At 45.1% G+C, this 21534-nt stretch overlaps 1 protein-coding gene across 6 annotated transcripts in view; it reads left to right on the forward strand.

Moving 5' to 3' along the window:
* Positions 1 to 21534, forward strand: part of MXI1 (MAX interactor 1, dimerization protein) — a 56526-nt gene that overhangs the window by 3387 nt on the left and 31605 nt on the right. For 5 of the 6 annotated variants that reach the window (XR_009933361.1, XR_009933362.1, XM_062496798.1 and 2 more), the window contains exon 2: positions 7398 to 7530. Coding sequence is in view for 4 of the 6 variants with exons in the window: in XM_062496798.1 (XP_062352782.1) it covers positions 7398 to 7530 (133 nt within the window). In the remaining 2 variants the exon portion in view is untranslated. Of the gene's footprint in view, positions 1 to 6394; positions 6651 to 7397; positions 7531 to 21534 lie in introns of those variants that run through there. The other variant, XM_062496802.1, reaches the window with a different exon arrangement.

Here is a 21534-nt window from a genome sequence, read left to right on the forward strand (position 1 = left end):
GGTCAGTGGTGTGAGGCAGACAGCAGAGCCGTCCATGTCTAGGCTGGGACTTTCAGATAAGGCAGGAGTTTCCTACCTGCCTGAAGCTCAGGCAGAAATATGGAGTTGATTATGATTTGCATTTATAGATTCCCACATCCTAATGTTGTAGTCATAAGTAATAGCAGAGGGGCCATGGGTTGGCTGTGTGGTGTGGAAACAGAACCACAGGGCAGAGAGCCGTGGAGCAGGGTAGGAGGTACTGTCAGGGCTATGGCAGGGGGAGACAATGTTCAGGAGTGGCCTCTCAGCCCCCCCCCCTTATAGTATTCACTTATATTGTAAAATATTAGAATAAAAATTGCCTGTGTTACAGTGCAGTGACAGGGAAGGTTAGAATCTTCTTATCAGACTCCTTGGGTAAGCTGGAGTATTTTAGCTACTGAAATATAAATGAATTATTTTTCCAATTGAGCCTCTGGGAGTGAATAGCTGTGCTGCCTACCTTCTTTCTGCAGTTCTCATGGTGAGACCACAAAACCCAATCCCAACACACCTTGCTAACTGACATGTACAGGTTTCCAAATGACCTGTTTCTAGAAATTTAAGCTTGGTATCCAAGGAAATAGAAACCTCACATGAAGAAAGTTACAGTGGCTATTTTCAGAAATGAGAGTTGTGCTGAGGGCAGCTCTGTTGATATATCTGTAACCTCTGCAAATGCCACTTCATGAATAAGTATGGATGAAAATCTGTAGCAGCTGAAATGCTGGAATTTGGAAGATGTTTTTAAAGGAGTGAACTCAGCTGAGGTTTAGTACGTGTCAGGCATCCCCTGTGTGTGTGTGGACTTGTGTTTTTGTCAGTAGGAGTTGCACAAACATGTGATGAATCCTTCAGATACGATGACTTATCTGTAATAGGCATGGTGTGTAATACATTCTGATCTCACTACAGATACAGACCTGTGTTGCCATATCCTCTTCCAAAAGCATGAAGGCAATCAAGTCTTTGTAACAAGGGTGACAAGTTCACAAGTCTAATAGAGGTGTGCATGCATAGGACAGGGGACCATGGCCCCTCACAGGAGACAGCTGGATCTTCTTCAGTTGCTGGCTATGTTTATTGAACTTCTGACCAGGAATAGCAAATGGGTGATCTTAGATTTGTCCTTTGCTCCTGAATAATTCTCTCTGAGGGAGAGGACAACTGAGCCTTGGGGATGAGTTAAAAGTATCTTCATCATGTGGCTCCTTCCATTGTTTATGTGCTGTTTAGGGTCTTTTTCTGACAAACCAAAGAAGTGTCAGAAACCTGTAATTAGTGGAGGGCAGAAGAAGCTGAGACTGCCTTTGGTCTGTGTGCAGCTCCCATTTTATCAATGAGGGCTGAACATGTGGTTCAAGGTCAGTGTAGATGGTCTTGGATCTTACGGTGATGTGATCTGTAGAGCAGTGTGGGACCCTTTATTTATATATTTTTTTATCCAACTCACAGTAAACCCCTTTCATTCCTCCTTGTTCGTGACCTGGCCACAGTGATTCATGTGTTAGCCACTTCCAGGTTGGGGGATTTTGACTCATGCTGTTTGGATCTCAGCATAGAATTCAGAAGGAAGCCACAGCAGGAGAAATGATAGGGCAGAGGTAAAAACATGGACTGTGCCAGAAGCGCTGCTGACAACCGACCATATCCCTTGTCAGCAGAGCATCCTGAGAGCCAGCATAGAAGCACCTTCTGCTGCAGGCTGAAGAGCCCTACCTTCTTGTTATTTAGCTGAAGGACTGTATATTTTTTCTAATGGGAATTACTCTTGATTTTGCAGCTGGACCAGTTAAGTGACTTAATCAAAGTCACAGAGTAAGTCACTGACTCAGTATAAATTTGGGCACAGCACAGGTCTGAAAACAGAGCACATCTCCTGGAGAGAAGGAGCAAGTGGCCCAAAGAGCCAATAGATCTGTGGCTTTTACCTTATTGTCTGGCAGAGCTCAGTCTTTGAATCAGAGTGTGCACTTTATTGCTGTTCAAACTCTTGGATATCCCAGAGGTTCGTTTGGTTTTGAGAAATGTCTGTCCTCAGTGATGGATGAGTTCCAAATACCAGTGGGAGTGCTGAAATGGATTATCTGATGCCTTGTGAAAGAATGAAGCTCCCAGATGAGAAATGAGGCCATGTCCTACAGGCACTTGTAGGTCCCTCAGTGAAGGAATTACAAGCCTTGGAAGGGAGTTGTGCAGGTGGGACTTGGGTTGTTCTCCAGTCTGCTGCTGTGTGTCCTGCAATACTGAGCTATTACAGTCATGACTACAAAAATAGAGACCTGTTTGTTACAGTGTGTGCTGACATGTTGTTCAGATATTGTTCCCCTCACTAGAGAAACAGGAGTGGTATGGATCTGCTGTTCCCAGAAATCTGGGGAATCACTAAATCTTTTCACATTTTTGAAAGTGTCAGAAAATGGTTCCTGCTAGGGATCTCTGTTCATGCTTTAATTGCACAAATGTTAGATTTTAAGGATTTGAAGACAATATTAAGAGTTTGGAGGGTTTGTGTGAAGGTGGGTAAAGAAAGTGCTTATGACTGTTGCCATCTTGATGCTCCTCCCAGAAAATGCAAATGGTTGGGGAAAGGAGGATTTTAGCAAAAGCCAAACACAGAATGAAAAACAAGGCAGCTTAGCCAAAGGGATTGCCCTTATTGAAAAATACTTCCACGTTGCAAAGCATTGTGTTATTTCTAAGGTTTGTGTTCAAAGCAGAGGGCTGGGCATCTTGATTTGTGAGACGTGTTCCTGTTCCACCTCTGATTTAGGGTGTGTCTTCATGTGAGCAATTATGCTGCTTACACCTCAGTTTCCCTTCCTGCCGAGTGGAAAGAAAATAGCTAAAGTAATTTCGGTTTGAGAAGCTTAAAACATTACTTTCGGAAAGCTCTTAGAAAATTTCCCTGATGGAAGTTGCTAGTTTAGTGCAAGTGATGGTGATGTTGATAAAAAACAGATCACATCTGTTGTACTTGATGAAAATAGTACAGCAGCATTTCAGATGTAAATATTAACTTATTTCTGCACTGCAGATTTCTTCTTGGATATTTAAATTATTGCTAAGAAGGAGGGAAAGGCTATCAGGGAGATTAACAAATCCATTATTAAGGCTGGAAATGGAGGGTTGCCGAAGTGCCATTTAATAAAATGTAAAAAGCCCCTTTCTAAAGGGTGAAGCAGCAGAACACACAATGAAAGTGAATCACAGCTGCCAGAAGGGATGCCAAGCAGCAAGCACTTATAATCAGAAAACTGTACTTACAGATCATTCGGAGCCACTAAATTAAATGATCTCATTCTCCCCTAAAGTACTCTTCCCATAGCCCCTCCCCAATGTTGCCTGTGGATTGCTCAACCACATTCAAAATCTGACTTTGGGGGCCATTTGATCAGCAGTTGAATGGCATTGGGCATCTTCGTGCTATTTACTTTCCACCCACTTTTGTTTCTGTCACACTATGGCATTTTGCAGCCTGACCTGCCCACACAAGTACTTGGGATGGCAAATGCAAGATTTTACAGATCTGCTGTGGCTCCATAGTTGATTTACCTCTTCTCTAGGGCTCCTTCTTTGGGGAAATGTCCCACAGTTTATTCCCAAATTTGTCTTTGTTCCACACAGACTTTTTTTTTCTAATTGTACATTGTTTACTTCAGAAACAAAGACTTGGAAGCTGAGCTGAAGTGTAAATGCAAGAGCTTATCCTACATTATTTCACTCAAAACTGATCCTGCAGTTACTTCATTCCAGGGATTTAATTCACAATGTGTATCAGGGTCCCCCTCCTTCATCCTCTCTTGTTTTGTATCTTGAACTTTACCTTCATGAGTCTGATACTCTGATATGCTCCTAACCTACCCCTTCATTTTCCTGCCATGGCTTTCCCTATTTAATCCCTTGAGTGGCACTACATATCTCCCAGTGTGCCATCAGAAGAGCTAGTGGCAGTGGATGCTCACAAGGGCACTGTTTTGCAGTGATTTTGGGGCTTCATCATGAGTTGGGGGGGTTGGAGTTGTGGGGTTTGGGTTTTTTAATGTTTAGTATTGCTAATCCTGAGAGGCAAATGGTTCTCTGGTTTTGGAAGTAAGTTTAAGGAAGCACAGTTTGAGCCCAGAAGTGCTCTTGTGTTAACCTCACTGTTGTGGAGAAGTCTGTGCACCTGTGTCCTTTTCTCTAATCCAAGATCTTATGAGTCCTTGAGACTGCTCGGACTTGCAATTTTCCATATTCTTTTAACAGTCTCCTTTATGGGCAGTTTCCAGTGTAAAAATAAGAGGTGGGGAGAGAGAATACTTTGTTCCCTGAGTTCTCCCCCAGACAAAAGCCAGTGTTTACACGTGCTGTGGTCTGGCTGGGTGTAGGCGTGTGAGTGGAGACTGTCTTGTCTGAGCAAGGGACAGGCTTTCCCAGAATGAGGAAGGGATGTCCCTGGAGGTGTCCCAGCTTCCTTTATTTTTCAGTTGTCTCACCTTAAGAGAAACAAAACAAATCAACCCATAGAGATTCAGAGGTGCAAAGCTCTAAGAACTGAACAGTGGTATTATTTTTACCTCCATCAGCTGCAAGCCTGCAGTTTTGTGAAGAAACCTCAGAAATGGTGAATCAGCAAATTGTGTGCAGACAAAAGTTAGCTACCCTGAATCTACTTTTTTCAGGTCTTCTCTAGTTGAGTGCTGCCAACTGTTGCAACTCCATTAGAGTCTCCTGATACTTCATGTGCTGCCTAAAGCCCTTGTTACCAGACATCAGCCATTGACTGAGAATCTCTGCTTTTTTTGGATGTTTTTTCCTTCAAGGTGCTTTTCTGTCTCCCATTGTGATGGAAGAATGATTGCAAATGTAACCAGTCATGGCCTAAAGGTTCAGAAAATAACCCCAGTCAGAACTACAAAACAGTCTTTGGAGGGTTTCTAAGTCAGAGTCAGTTGGAGATTCAGATATTTACTATGAATATTCTCTGAGTGCATCCTTTTTGAGTAAGTCAAATATTTTAGAGACTGGTATAATACAATTCTATGTTATCAGGTTTTTAAGCTCCGTTCCAGCTAATGCTGAAGTTGGTAAAATTCAGGGTGATAAAAGTGATCCAAGGGTTAGTACCTGTGTGAAAATCAAGATGTAAATATATTATTAAAATTCTGAAAAGAATGATCATACTGAAAGGTGTGGACAGCATTTGTTAAAATGTTGAGATGGCCACTGTTGTGTCTTCTTAACGTGCTACTTCAAGTACAGTGAGTTTGCTGTCTGTGGTATCTTTTGTCTGTGCTCTGAAGTCATCTGTGCGCTTTGGAAAATGGGTCTTGCTCCTCAGCCTCCCATGAAAAACAATGTATCAGTCACTCCAGCTGGGAATTCCTGGCACATTTTTTTTTTTAGTTACATCTCCAAAGGTGAGATGTGGAAAGTTTCCACTCTGTGGCTTTGTCTTTCGTAACCCCTCTGCTCTATCCTTGCCACAGCCCTGCCAGTTCCATGTGGGTTGGCGTGGAGCCCTCGCCTGGAGCGCTGTGTCCAGTTCTGGGCTTCTCCCTTCAAGGGAGACACGGAGCTCCTGGAGCAGGTGCGCTGGACGGCTACAAAGTTGATCAGGGACTGGAGCATGTCTCTTAGGAGGAAAGGCTGAGGGAGCTGGGCCTGTTCAGCCTCGTGAAGAGATGTCTGTCTGTTTGAAGGGAGATGTCAGAGGTTCGACTAGGATCTTTTCGGTGGTGCCCGGCAATGGGACAAGTGGCAACGGGCAGGAACTGATACGCAGAAGTCCCACCTGAATATGAGGAACTGAGCCCTGGTGCAGATCGCCCAGAGAGGTTGTGGAATGTCTCTCTGGAGATACTCCAGAGCCATCTGGATGCAGTCCGGCACACTGTGCTCTGTGCTTGAGCGGGGAGGTTGACCCTCCCACTCTGTGATTCTGTGACCCGACCGCCACCACCACCTCGGGGTCTGGGTGGGCACGGAGCCATCACCTCAGGCGTGGGGACACACATCCATTGCCCCGGGAGGGTCGTGCGTGTGTCGCTGCCCCCGACGCTCTCCGGCGGTGCCTCGGTGCTCCCGGGAACTGCATTTCCCAGCCCGCCCCGCTCCGCTCGGCTCCGCTCCGCCCGCCCGGGAGCGCCGGGCAGAGGTAAACAAAGTGCTGCGAGGCGGCGGGCGGGGCGGCGGCCGGAGGGGCCGGTCCCGCCGCGGGGCTGCCGGGCCGAGGGGCCGCGGCTGGGATCCCGGCAGGGCCCGGCGCGGGGACAGCGCATCCGGGCCGGCCGCGGGGACAGCGCCCGGCCTGGCGCCGGGGACGGGGCTGGGGCAGCAATAAACGCTTGCCGCTCCCCGGAGGGAGCATCCCGGAGCGGCTCCTTCCTCCGGCATTTCCTCGCGTGTTCCCCTGGCGCCCCTCGCCCTCCCAGGAGAGCCGGCCCCGGGACGGTGTGACGAGGCCCGGGCACTGGGCAGAGACGGCGATCCCACCGCAGCCGCCCCCGTGTCCAGCGGGGAAGCCGGGAGCGTGGGGGCGGAGGGCGGCCCGGGGCTGCGGAGCCCCCCGGCCATGGAGCAGGTCCAGATGATCAACATCCAGCGGCTGCTGGAGGCGGCCGAGTATCTGGAGCGAAGGGAGAGAGGTAATGGGGGGAGCATGGGTGCCCTCCGTGAGGGGAACGGGTCTGGGATCAGACCCCCCAGGGGAGACAGTGACCCCGGAGAAGAGATCAGAGCCAGTGTTTGCGGCGGAATGGTGGTAAATGCCCAACAGTGAGGGTTTGGATGAACCACAGGGCTGATGAGTCCTCCTGGAGGTGGTGGGTTGAGGTGGAAGGTTTTTGCATAGTGGGGGAGATTGACGTGGATGTGGTTTCTGGGAGAAAAAGGGGGGATCGGTGTGAAAGTTTTCCACTGGGCAGGAGGGATGGTGGTGGGTGGCTCTGGCTCAGCAGAGACGTCAGTGGCTCAGTGAAATACATCTGGTTTGCCTGGTTCAGATAGGTTGGGCAGGAGGGGACAGATGAGGCACTCTCTGGACTGTTGTGGGGTTGTTTTATATTTTCAATGCTTGAGTGGTGGTGTCCTTCCTCCAGGGTTGGCAGAGACTTTATAATTTCCTTCCTCCCTTTTCTCCAGCTCCCAGTCCACTTCCCTGTGAATATATCCTCAGTCATTTCCCTGAGCTGTTGTGGTTAAGGGCCTCCCCAGCTAGGCCAGTGGGTTAGTGGTGAGGCCTGCCTGCTGACTATTTTATTTTATTTTATTAATTTTATTTTATTTCATCTTTATTTTTCTTCTTTCTCCTTTTTGTTTTTCTTTCTTTCTTATTTTTTGTTTGTTTGTTTTTGTTTTTGTTTTTAATGCCTTGCCTGTTGATTCTCTTGCAGAGTGTGAACACGGCTATGCCTCGACCTTCCCCTCAGTTCCAAGCCCTGGGCTACAGGACCCAAAGCCCACGCGGAGACTGAGCCGGGCACGGAAATACAGCGGCAGTGGCAGCATTGCCAGTATTGCCACCAGGTACAATGTGGGCAGGACAGCACAGGGGGCAGGCATGGCTGGGAGTCAAAGCTGCAGAAGAAAGTTGGAGGCCATGGAGAGAAACTTGTTCTCTTGGGAAAATTCAGAGCTGGGGCACACAAGCGCAACATCCATTCTGAATCCATAGCACTGGATGTAGAGGGGACACAGGGGAGCTGGATCTGAAGTGGCACTGCCAGCTGACACCATGCCAAGTCTCAGATGCTGCAGAGCAAAGGGGAATAGGGAGATCTGTTCATAAGGTTTAGGGAGGAGGTAGGCAATAGATAGCTATTTCCATTATATACAGCTGATGTCTTTCCACCCCAGAAATCACTGCTTTTAAGGGATAGTGCATGTGCAGCCTAGGTGCTTTGGGATTGTAATGACAGGCATGATTTGAAGCAAGGAAGTGTTTTGAAATGAATCCCCTACAACAAATGGGAGAGAGGGAGATGACTGACTGTAATGTATGACATTTTAAAAATTCAGTTCAGAAAAACAAAGCTGTGTTTCAGTCTGCCTTTCAGGGCAGTGGGATTTCCCAGCTTTTGATAGCTTGGTAATTGTAGAACTCCATGTTTTTGACACTTACCTTATTATACAATACCATGTTTCTTGGTTTCTTAAATCTAGAAGAGACAACAGGATTAAGCCTATTCCCTGGTGCTGTGGTTGCATCTGCCTCTTCCCTCTCATTCCTGTTCTTTTTATTTTAGTTTGCTACCTTCTATAGATTTGTTCAGACCTTGTTGAGACCTTCTGGGATAGAGAAACTTTAGAAACATAAAGTATGCCTTTGAAAAGGCATTTGCAAGCTTGCTTTTACTGCAGCAAAAGGCCTGGGCAATCCATAAAATGATGGCAGGTGGCTCAGGTGATTAAGGCTTTCTTAAGGCCATTGGGAAGGACCTGTAAAGGCCTAAGGGAAAGGTGCCTTTGCTTGCAGTGATTCTGCTTTGGCAGAATTTGATAATAAAGGTTGTTTGAAGCAATGTTAGGACACCTTTCTGTGGGAAAGTTTTCTTCATCAAGATCAGCATATCTTGAGCTCTTTGTATGCCGAATATTTGTATTTGCTTCCCTACTTCATCCAGCCTCTCCTAATTTGAGGGCAGTTGTAGCTCTTTACTGTTTATCATGAGCCAAAGTCCCCAGTCCTGTGACTCTGTGTTGGAAAATTATGGAAAATGCTGAATTTGGGTCGGTATTTTTCCCTCTAGGTTTCCCACATACTATTTTTCCATCCCACACCTCTTTGTCTCAAAGGCCTTTGTCATGGCAACCTGCCCTTCTCCAGAGGAGGGCTGGAAGCACATCCCCCTTAGGAACTCCTTAGCACTGAATCCAGCAGCCTGTAGGCTGGAGAGGGATGCGGAGCACTCCCAGTCCCTGGGGCCAGGGTGCTCAGCAGGCTCTGCCAGCACAGAGCCCCAGGCACTGCTCTCCTGGGGCAGCTCTGGTGCTGACACCAGCCTGCTGGGCCCTTGAGCCTGACAGGCTGAATATGATCATGTGGGGGGAAAGGCAACAGAGAAGCAGAAAAGGTACTTTCTAGTCTTACTTAAACCTTCTTTATACAAGGAATACTGAGGCCAAATTGCATGAGAGTGTTGTTACCCAGTGCATTGCCTCCCGTGGTTGTTTCAGCCTCAGGGAGTGACCAGTGACAGGTCTGCTGCAGGCAGAGACCAGACTGGGTCTTTTGGGGAGCTCAGCCCTTACATACACAGTTGGAAATGGAAGTTTCTTTTAGCACAAGTCGTAGCAGCTTGCACTTGCTGTAGGAGATGGCAGGCCTTCCAGATGGCTCAAGTGCCGGGAAGTGACAACTGTGAAGTTTAGGGTGCCTCCAAATTCACTGCAGTGTCTTTTGTGTGATGCTGAGTATAGCATCAGCCTTGTTTAAGGAAGGCTCTGTATCTTCTCTTCCTGTTAAAATCAAAGCGGCAATTCAGTAAGTTCTGTCTGGTGGAGACGGAATGGACTTTGAATTAAATATTAAGTCCTTGATGAGGGACAAAACTTACATTTCATATGTGGACAAGAGATTTTCTTAGATGCTTTTGTCTCAAAATGTTTCATTAGTGTAGAGAAATTATGCATTTAGATCTCTTGCAGATCTTATAATTTAAGAGCCTGTAAAAATGTCACTCAAGCAACCTTGGGAGAGCAACGATGTTTGTTTTTTTGTTTTTTTTTATTTTTACACTTTTACAAATTGGCATGTGTACATTGTTGATGGTCTTTATTGAACCAAATAATCCATGATTTTGTGGTGCAGGATATTTATGAAGCCTAGTTGCTAGTTTGATTCATAGTTTAAATCCAAGTATTTTCCTTCACCATTTGCAGCCCAGACATGACAGCTGTTTCCTCCCAACAAGCTCTGTGCTGTCATTGCACAAACACCCAGAAAGTTATGAGGGGCAGACAGCCCAGTTCTGGGTGGCAGTGATGGAGCAAGATTTATTCTTACAGAACTATGGTGGTCTCACAGTCTCAGCAAAATAATTTTTTTCTACCCCAAATAAGGGTATGCAGATAGCAGGGGTAACATTGCTTCATGATTTCTAATTCATGTGATGCAATTTTAAAGAAGGATGTTGTGGCTCAGGTTCTCTTTTCCTTTGCTTGTCTCCATTGTGCAACCAACAGCATGGAGATTGCTGCAGAGGGCTTCCCTCTGCAGTCATTACCTACATGAATGTGCAGTGTTTTGTGTAGGTATTTGAAAGACCTAGTGAGTTTGAGTTAAAACATAAATGTCTTTAAAAATACAGTTTTGCTTTAGTCAGGGATATTTTGGTATGGAAAATGATCCACCTTCAGAAAATAAGTGGAGCATCACAGTCGTTGTTACCTGGTGTTTATAATGGACAAGGGAAACTTTTTAAACAAATCATACTTAACACATAGATAAAAGCAAAACCCCAAGCAAATTAAAAACCCAAGTTAGCCAACGTGTTACATGTGAATTGAATATTGCCTCCTTAAATTTGCTCTTGACAAAAGTATCTTCTGTTTTTTGGGATGGGATGAAAAATGAACAGAGGCTTGTTATGGCATGTAGTATCACTTATTTAATGTTACTTTCTTCAGAAGGTGTTTGTGGGGCAGAACATGAGTTCTACAAAGTTGCTAGAGAAGTATAGTAGTCTGTGCTGGGAGTGCAGTTCTGTGAGTACATTAACTTGCACTTAGTGTCACTGGAAACTGCTCTCATGGACCCTATGTGTGCAGCTCTAATAGACCCAATTATTTGAAAGGTTCATTATAGTTAGTTAGGATTAGCCTGGCTTGATGTTTATACATTTTGGAAAATAATTGAGAAGACTTTTTATCAATTTAAATCATTGTGTCAGCAGGAAATAAAATAAACAGTAGGGTTGCTAAATTATTTCTTCCCCCAATAATACCATCAATTTAATGAAGTTAAGATTTATCACGAAATCTGAAATTAAGTTACAATATTAGGTTGTAATTTGTGTTTTGTTTGTATTTAGGCTCTCATGCATGTAGAAAGCCTGTTGTTTTTTGGTCTAATTCTGGGGAAATACCAAGCATCCTCCCAGCAGCACTGGGAGCCCTCAGCTCTCCCAGGAGACCCATGTTGTTAAGGGCTCTCAAAAAAATCTATTGCTCAGTTCCATGGGGGAAGGTTTGATCTCTGTCCAGTTTCTTTTTCTTTTCATTTTCCTCTCTTCCCATTATCCTCTCTTGTGTCTGGGGATGCTTCCCAAGGGCCTTTCGGCCTGGTAGGAGGTTTCTTGCAGAGCTTGGAGTCAGCAGCTGTGGTGAGTATGGTAAGGCATCTTGGACATGTTACCTTGGAAGTCTGGGTGTCTGGGTTTCTTTTATGGCTGTTCTACTGCTGCAGCTCCTCATTTTCTCTGTCGTTGCATTCTCATCTATCTGTATGAAACATTTTTCCAATTCTAAATCCCATCACTTGATTTTGTGCTGAATCTTCTCTGTAGACCTTTGCTCTCATATCCTTTGAAACTCTCTCTTGAGGGTTGATACAGGGACTGTACTGCTGAAACCCTCAGGTATTATTGGCTTTAAGCTTGGTTTGCTTACAGTGTCCCAGAGCAAGGACTGAGGGGTGAGGGTGTAGGTGTGCATCAGGTACTCCATGTGCCTTAGGTGATGGCTTCCTGTGGCACAGGTTCACAAGCATGGGTGCAGAAGCTCAAAGGATGTGGCTGCAGATGAATCTGCAAGTCAGCCTTGGATATCTGGTGCACAAGAAAGTTGATTTACCACAGCAGCAGTGCTGTGCAGCTGTACCTCGCTGTGCAGGGGAGGAGTAAAGGGGTTGGTGAACATTGCACAGTTTTAATATATTATATCTTTCCTATCAAAGGAGGTTTTCACCTTCAGCCCCCCACATCGTGCTACTGACTCAGTACCTGGCAACTTCCTGGAGCCTCTGGAGTTAGGACAGTGCTGTAATTATGATTTTACTGGGAGAAAGGGTATGCAGGTGACTGAGTGGTTTGCCTGTCTTGTGTAAGGAATTCCTGACAGAGCAAATCACTGTGTCAGCTCTTGTTGATCTATGTTTCTGCAGAAAGCCCCTATCCCTGTTTTCATGTCCCAGAGACCTGGTCTCTGAGACTTTTTATCCACAGCTTTCCTGCTTCTTAGGCTCTATCAGTTGATACTTGTTTCTGGATGATACTTCATTTATTTGCTTGTGAGGTTTGTTTTTTTTTTAAATCCTCTTGCACTGGATCACACCTCACTCCACAGCTAGCAGGAGTTGAGTTTTGACTCGCTGTGTGTAGGTGGGTTAGAATCTGGCCCTTGTGTAATATGGGGGGGATAGAGGCTGCTTTCTGCCTCAAGCTTTGTAGTGAAGCTCTCTTCATGGCTCAGGACCTGGCTTTGCTTCATAGAGTACAAATCCACATGTGTGAAAAACAGAGAATGTGTGAGATCTGCTGTGCTGTGTTTTGAGTTATGCTTCATTTTGATAATGCATAAGCAGGATGGATTGTGATTAGGATCTGGAATCTTCATCTTGCTGTTGAAATTTTGTCTGGAAGTACTTGGAGACAGGATCTTGCTCCCCAGTAGAGGGTATACCTGAATATGCTGGTTAATTTTTCAAGAAAGGAAAGCTGAACAAAGCTGAGCTGTTAAGGATTTCTTTTCTCTTAGAGATGTTGAGGGAGACTGACCAGCAGTAGTGAGTATAGTGAGGTATGTGCATGACTTCTTTTTGAGAAAGCATAATGATAGTGTAAGTGTTGGGCTGGGAAACTGGATTGGTGGTCCGTGCACAAGAGGCAGATCACCCCATATTCAAATCCCACTGTTTTTGTAGCTTTGTACTGGCATACAGGTGCTCAGAGAAGGCTGGCAGGTAGGACTGTACTCACATAACTGTTCAGCCTCAGCACATCCCCTCTGCCCATTCAATGTAATTTACCCCAGTGCAATCTGCAAGTGTAGATAAGCAGCTCCTAGTGATGCTGGAGTTTCTGAACCTGTCAGCACACTTGTGACATCCTGCCATGATTTGGAAAATGAAAAAGTACCCCGTGCAGGTGAGGTTTTATATACAGAGTCTTCTCAGGGGTGCTTGGCTTTGCAGTACAACTAGCAGGTTACCAGGAAAAACACAGAAAGTGGGGTGAACCCAGCAAATAGCATGAGAAGCAAAAACCCCACTCCCTGGTGAGGAATGAGGCCTCCAAAAGTGCAAGAGCTGATGTAGCAATTTCCATGGGGAACCCACTGTGTTCCTCTTTGTCACCCTGTTTATTTTATAACCCTCCAAGGAAGAAGATCCTGCAGAGCTGCAGTTCCTATTTAACTTTGTGTATTAGCAATATAGCTGTGTATAGGGATATCTGGGTGGCAGGGAGTCTATGCAGAAACCCACAATTCCAGGATAAATTTATACTTTGTACTTTCAGTAGTCATAAAATGTAATTTTTGTTCTCTTTAGACTGTCCAAGTTATGCAAAGAAGCCTTTTGTGTAAACTAGAAGTAAGCCTGGTTGTTGATGTTATCTGTAACTGAGCTATAATTCTCTGCTGCAGCGCCTGTCTGCTGTGAAGGCTCATGATCCCTTTGTCCTCCCAGATTTGGGGGAATCCTCTACAGGAGTGTGCTGTTTTGTAGTAATGGGAGTTAGTCAGGGCTCATGCTGTTCCTGTTGCAGCACTGCCCAGTTAGAGCTGTGCTGCAGCTGCTGAGGGCTGATTTGCATCACTGATCACAGTGCTGGTGTGATGACAGGAAACTTCACATTTTGGTTCTTATGTTCTCAGGGTCTTTTGAAATGTAAAGTTGGTTAGACCCAGCCCCTATAGAAATTTGGTGTCCTGGGATGGTGGGGAGGTATTTTGGCCAAACCTGGTAGACTGTTCCCACAATTCTCTTATTTTCTCTTTCCATTTGTTCAGAGTACAGACAAGTCTCTGGTTTAAGTCATATTCCTTCTTTGTCAGTTGTTTTGTTTTTTTTTTCCCATCTCAGCACATTTGTACCCTTTTTATGTCTTCTCTGTGTAATGCTTCATCCACAATACATGCAGGGATTTATCCTTCATGTTTTTGTTTAATCTGACCTGATGCTGTGCTCGGCAGTCAGAATTGGTTGTCACCTGTAGTGTTGTTTCCATCTGCTCCCCTGTTTGTAGGTAAGGCTGACTTTTTCCTTTCTTGCTCCTGATTGAGCTTCCAAATTCATTTCTATTTCTGACCCAAAGAGACTGGTCAATATCCTGCTGCTGAGTTAATTGTCTTGCTTGTTGAGTTCCTGCTGTTCATCATCTCCTGATCTCTCCTGACAAACTTCTGCCCAAATTCAAAGACTGGCTGCTATTTGTTCTCCTCCTGAGAGTGTTGGCTCTTCCTCCCTACCTTCTTTGAACCAACAAAGATAGGATTTGTTTTTGTTGACTTATTTTGGGCTTTCTTGATCAGAGGCTGTGGGTCTCTGGGGCTGTGCACTTGGCTGGCCTTTGCCTGGATCTCTTCTCTATGAGACACTGCCTTGTTGATCAGCTCAGAGAGAACAGGCCTGCTTTTTCCATCTTGCTGGATGTATTCCCATCTCTCTTTTCTGTGTTCCGTACTGTACTTTCAGTCCTTTAGTTCTCTGATATGAAAGTGATTTCACTTCAGTTCTGTTGCTTTATGAATCCAGTCTGAAGTAGCCTTAGATGATTTCCAATATTATCTTAATTACTTGTTAATGCTTTGCTGCTTGCTCTGTGACAAACAGGCATGTGGACTGAGAGCAGTTCTTTTGCCTCAGTTTTGATTAAAGTTCCTCTTCATAAAATAGTTGATTATTTTATGAAACTTCTCATTTATCTCCTGCCATCTGTTATACCATCAAGAAGGGAGAAGTTGTGGGAAAGGACAGATGACACTGGGATTGCTGTTGGAACTGCTGCTCCAGTGGTCATTGCCCAGGTGCCTGGGCAGCACAAAAGCAGCATATAAGCATGGTAAGGTAACATGGCAGCAGTTCTGGTTTGCCTTTAACAGTGAGGCTACATAGTGCAGCAGTTCATGAACTGCTTCACAAGCAGCCTGGCCATCTGGGAGCTGTGGGAGGTAGCCACCTTGCAGCCTTCATGTTAATTGGTGCTGCCTGTGAGCCAGAACTGCAAGAACAGAAGAAATCGAAGCTCTTCCATTTTTCTCAGCCTTTCTTTTTCATGGATCTCCCAAATGCTGGATGAGTGTGTCCTTGTTGACAGAATACAGTGCCAGGTGTAAGGACATCTGGGTTCTCTTCCTGATTTTCTTACAGCCTGCGGGGTCTTTGTGCCTCAGTTTCCCTAGTACAACATGTAGCTAACAGTAGTGTTAATGTACTTTCCTGTTTTAAAGTATATTTCCCCCTGCCTTCATCTGCAGGCACAGTATTGCAGCAGTACAGTTGTAACATGAGAGATAACTAACAAGCCTAAATAGCAGTGAAAGAAGTCTGGCCTGGCCCACAGCCATAAAAATGCCATCAGTTTCTTTTCAAACAAAGTGCAGTTCAGTCAGGTGGTGTTTACTCAAAAAGCCTCATTTACCCCAATGCATCTGAAGGCAGTTTCTTGAGGGCAGAAGATGCGTGTTTGCAGAGAAGTACATGTTCCTCAGACTGCTGCACTGCAGAGGACACTGCCTAGGCTATTTCTGGAAATGACCATCTTCCTCAAAAGGGTAATGTTATGTGTGGGAAGAAGCACGGTATAGGGCAAGGGCCTGGCATGCTGGGCCCTTGGATCATTTCCTGAGTCTGCTGCCGAAAGGCTGCATGATCTGGGCACGTCAGATGACCTACATGGGTCCTACCATCTGCACATTATATGATTCCCACCATCTGTACGTTGGGGTAATGCACACACTTTTCTAATCCTGTTTTCTGGAAGCAGTATAGTTGTTTTGGAGCTTGTAACTGTTTGAAAGAAAATGAGACTTAAGCTCCTAAGTTTGGTAGGTAGAGTTGAAAATTGCCTCCTGTGTCTTTATTGTTTTTCTGTTAACCACTGCAATGCAGGTACCAGAAACTGTGATACTGGTTCTGATGTGGCCTTGGAAGGGGCCGAGTTGCTGACCATGTTGTGAGACTCACATATCCTGCTGGAAGTCAGCAGGACAGGGACCACAGAGAGAGGTGTTTGTATTTTTCTGTCCTCATTCTTTGTCATGCTCTTCCTTGTTCATGGGAGAGCTTGGAAGTGCCATGGTGACATTTTTCTTCAGCAGGTCATGAAACACACAGTTTTGTCAATGTATTTTAAAAAAGGGCAATAATCTGTTTATAAGAAGCTCAAACTCCATTGCATCATGGATCACAGACAGGAATCTTGCCTTGATGAAGGCAAAAATCTTCTTTTTCCTGACATGTGAGAATCTGCCTGAATTGTTGAAGTTCTAAATTGTTATAGAAGATGTCACCTGCTGCATGTCCAAGGGGGATGGACTAGGCTTTCTCAACTGAAATGGCTAAGGTATTTCACCAGGTGAAATTTCACCTTTTTCTCTGATCTGTGTGTACCAGCCCCTTCTGACATGGTTAACTGTGGGCTGGGAAGAGAAGGAAGTGGTTTCTGTAGGACTTTTGCTCACTTGTGGCAGAAGTTAGAAGGCAGACAAATGGAACAATGAATACCACTTCAGAGAAATTGCTTCACCCTTGGCTGCTGTCAGTTGCCACTTTCAGGCTAGCTTGTTGTGGGAGACCCCAAACTGTCTATTCCTCACACTGTTTCTTTCCAAGATTTGAACATGGGATCTGGACTGTGGAAGTGCTGGTGGTGCACAGCCAGAGGGGGCATCAGCAGGACTTGTGCTTAGAACATGTAAAGTGGCCCAGAAAACCAGATCCTTGGAGGTCCTCATGGAAGTGCTCAGAGGGACATGAAGATGTAATTCTGATTTCTCTGTTTCTTAGCTTTCAGTTTGGAAAGTGAGGATGCATGACAGTAAATGTGCTTGTGAAATGCCCAGCCACTGCTCTCGGTGAGCCTGTCGAAAAGCCTGTAAGGAAAGCACCAGTTCTGTATTCAGAGCAGGGCTTGGCTTGCAGCCACACATTGAACAATGAAGAAAAAACAAAATATTGAATAGCTGCTTGTTCAGCAAACCCAGTTCCTCTTGGCTGTGCAGGGCCCTTGCATGAGGACAGTTTTCCCCCAGCATCTGGAGCTAGGATGGGTATGTAGGGTCTCAGGTGGTGCAGGAAAAAGCCCACACCAGCACACTTGCTCCCAGCCTGCACAGTGGGGAGGGAAGCCATCTGGGGACTTCTTTGCTGGCCCCAAACTGCAGCACTGAATGCAAACAAAATTCCTGCTGTTATGTCACCTGGCTTGGAAAACCTTTCCCTGCAGAGTGCGACCTTGTGCTGCTCATTAGGATGTTAGTCTGGTTTGGGGGAACTCAGCTCTGGAACTGGGATAAACTCATAGGTGCTTAGCAAGGAGGAGCTATCTTCCTGCTCTTTTCTCCCCTGTGCTGAAAAAGCCGAACATGCACCAACAGAACAAGGTTGCTTCCCCAGATGAGGGTTGTGTCTGATATGCCTGTTGGTTGAGTTTTATCAGTAAATTAGCACTGCTTTGTTATTGGCTTCCATTTTAGATTGTTCTCTGGCACTTTGTACAGTGGTGTTTGAGAGTCAGGTTAGTCCACTTGGCAGACAGTGGGCAAGTCATCAAGGCTGGTTTAGGTCTGGGTTGTTGTTGGTTGTGGACTTTTTTCCTCTTTGCCACTTAGAGTTCACAATGGTTATGTGATTTTTGGGGGGGTATTTGACCCAAGAGTCAGATGGCATGAGTGTTCATGTTAGCTGTCTCTGGTGTGCCTGAGAACAGCTACCTTATCTTGGGGTTCAGGGAACCCAAATTACCCTCTGCTCTACCACAGGTTTCTTGTGTGACCTTGGGAAAATTATTTATAATTTCTGTGTGTTGGTGTTGTCCCTCTGCATAAAAAGTATTATGGAAGACTTGATTTTGAAATGTTGCTAACAGAAATAATGGTTATGGGGAGCACATACTAAATTGAGAGAGGCTTTGTAAATACTGTAGGTGACTTTCAATAGATTTACTTCATGAAGGGACGTATACAGTATACTTTTAAAAGTTGTTTTGACTGAGTCTTGCAGGAGACTTTCCCAACACTGTGTAGAAACCTAGGGGTAGGTGACTTCCTACAGTTGTGAACCATGTGGAAGAGCTCTCTTCTGCTCTTTGAGCTGAAAACAGACTGTGGGGCCATTTCTCCTTTTCCAAAGATGAACAAACATGAACAGATGCCAGTACGGCTGCATTCCCTTCTCTGTTGGAGACGGAGAATGTGAACTTTGGAAAGGGTCTGGCTTGATCCTGGGAAAACAGCTTTGATCAGAGCCTTAGGAGGAATCTGATACCGTGTCCGTCTAAGAGCGACGGAAAAGCTAGCCAGAGTTTGGGGCCAGGTTAATCTGGTGCATCTCCATTTGACGTCAGTGAGAAGGTGAAACAGTCTGTTCCACCCCTCACCTCAGCTCCTTGTGGAGAAGAATTTACTCTGGACCTCAAGGCCAGACAATGTAGGGGATCATGAGGTAGTAATGGCTTAAGATTATTTTTGTCTCTGGTATTGCTTAGAAGGAAACATTTTATAAGATTTGTTGATATGCAAGGCTGAGGTGATGCTCTTGTTAGACTTGATGCTGCTACTTCCAAAGGGCATAAAGATGGCAGCAGACGAGCCCTGCTCTGGCTGTGCCATCTTCTGTTCAGCTGCATCTCGCTCCTCCTCACTGTAGGAGCTCATGGCAGTGTTTATACCATAAGTTGCTATGTTCCCAAGGCTCCCCTGCAGTTCTCTGAGGACCTCCCAGAGGTGAGGTGGTTTTACCACTCCCTTAGAAAGAGCCCTTGAGCATCTCTGTCTGGGCAGAAAGAGTTAGTTCTTGTGCAGCCTTCATTTGTCATGCCATTGGGCTGGAAGTCTCATGTGCTGCTACTGGTGAAGGTTCTTTGTGGGCTTCCCAGGCTGGCTTCATGGGCTGCTATGGTGTTGATCCACTTGGAACCCTGTTGAAACACTGGGGTTCTTCAGCCAGCAAGTTCTGTTTTGTGGACACAGGTGGATTTGAAATGTAAAATGCTGTTGATCACCCTTCTTTTCCATGATTTTGTCATTTTTGAGGAATAACTTGCATGAAAGAGGGCAGTAATGTAGTTCACTGGTTTCAGAAGGGTTGGTTATTCTTGGCTTGGGGAACAGAAGAAGGCATTTCCTGCAGGGGGATTTAGTGGCCCAGTGAATGGATGTCAGCAGAGCTGGAAGGTGGGAAGGGTCTGTAAAATGAAGAATGAGCTTGTATATGATGTGATGATGCATAAGCAGAAGCAGCTGAACCTGAGTGAAGTAAGACAGAAAGCAGTTGGTCTGGTCTGCAGAACCATGGATGTTCTTGTTTTGCTAAACATGATTCAGGTAACTGTACCCTAATTTTCACAAGGTGGTAGGATATTTATTCCATTATTAAACTCTTGATAAAGCTGAGTGGGGTGAGTGAATTTGGAGGAGAACCACTGGGTCTGTGTAGGCATTAAGGAGGTACTGGAAGAGGCCCCTTGCTTAAGGCCAGAAGCACCTCCTGAGACAACAGTATACCTACTGTGGTGCAGATGGAGCTCATGGAGTCCTGGACTCCTCTGGAGCCAGGAGCTGATGCCAAATACAGGCAGGAAGATGACCAGGTTCAAGAGAGATGAAAGGATTGTTGGGTCTAAATGCCATCTGTGTATTGCATAGGACAAGGGCTCTCGAGGGCTGTGTTTTCCTCAAGAGAAAACAGTTACCTCACTGAGAACCCAAACTAAAATGCAGATGTTCTGCAAATGCATGTATTGGCCCATTTATCAATAATAAATGTGTAGACCAGAAAGGTCAGCTGTGTTTAATGTCATATGGTAGCCTTTGTGATTTTAATTACGGTAAAAACTCAAATGACAAATGAATTCAGTGCTCTTTAGAGCTCCTTTTCTGATGCAGTTAGTTGTGTTGCCTTATGTGCTTGGGCAAAGTTTGGCTGCCTCTGCCATGATAGAAGAAAATTTGTTTAAATTTAAATAAAGAAAATGGGGTAAAGTGGCAAATTACATGCAGGTTCTCATTTACTGGGGGACTTCAGTGCAGCTTAATGTTTCAGCAGCACCTTGTTACTGTGTTGGATAGCAAGGTTGCAGGCAGTATCACTGTAATGGCACAAAAAAGGTTGTTGTATTTGACCTTAAATTAGATTGACTGACGATTCCTGCTTCCCTCTTTCTTCCTATTTTTAATGCAGTTTCAGGGGTAAAATTTTTCTGGGGTAAATTGGGATAACTTGAAGTTGTCCTCTTTCAACTTTTTGTTGCTTAAAATCTTGACAGGGACTGCTCTTCTATTTTTGTTGTTGTTTGCTTGGCTCCTTTATCTTAAGCTTCTGAAACTCATTCTTGATCTTTTTCCAAGCTGTTTTCAAAATGTAGTGAGCAGGATCCTCCTCCTTAATAACATTTATTCAGTTTTTAGAAGTAGTTATCAGTTTGAGTGTTTTAAATTGACTGTTAAAAAATCAACTGCTATAGAAACCTGACTTTTAAATGAGGACCCTGCAGATAGTTCGTGTTTGAGCTAAATCGCAGCTGATGTTTTGAGCAGTGCCGGTACATGTGCATGGTCTTTTGTTTCCCTTCTCAGTGTGTCAGTACCCGCCTGGCTCTTGTTTCAGCTTTGCAGGTTCTGCTTGCCCTGCCCACCTGACAGCAGGGATGTGAATCCCCCTGGTTTGTGGTCCATGCAGAGCAGCAGTGTCCTTGTTTTGCTGGGTGGCACAGGCTGTGGCTGACTGTCAGCAGCAGCACAGCGGTGTCACACTGAACACACTGGTTACTTGCTGCTGTACAGCGAATGTTCCCTGGGTTTTGGCCATAGTTTTCAACTCTGCTGTTCATCCTGTACCCATCAAAAAGCTGGTGCTGGTGCACAAGGATGAGGCTTTGATGTCGGTCTGCTGATAGTCTCTGAGTTCTGTTCATGGTAAGACCAGCTCACTTACTCCAGTTGCATTTGTTTCTGTACCTGTTTAAGACACCTTTTTTTCTGAGTTGTATCAGTAGAAGTTCCTCCACTTTTTTCCACTTTACTGACTGCACTGTCCTTGTTTAACTCCAAATAAGTTTTACTAACACATGCAGCCCAAAGATGAGGGACAAAAACTAATCTTTAGATTAGGAGCTATAGAAAATGAAATCATTAATGAACAGAAGAGATAGGGTTTTTTCCCCTTTATGTGCTGTCCAAACAAAAGGAAGCTGTCACAGAAAATATGAGTTGGTGAATGGTGATAGTGGAGAAAAGTGGTGGATTTTTTCCTAAATTTGAGTGAAATAAAAAATTAAAACTTTTCCAGATGGTCCCCAGTGAGACTAATCAAAACACAGGCAGATAAGAGAAGAAGCCTCCCTGTAGGATTCATTCAATGCTGCTGAGATT

This window comes from Cinclus cinclus, chromosome 7, assembly GCF_963662255.1.
Source record: "Cinclus cinclus chromosome 7, bCinCin1.1, whole genome shotgun sequence".
Classification (NCBI taxonomy): Eukaryota; Metazoa; Chordata; class Aves; order Passeriformes; family Cinclidae; genus Cinclus; species Cinclus cinclus.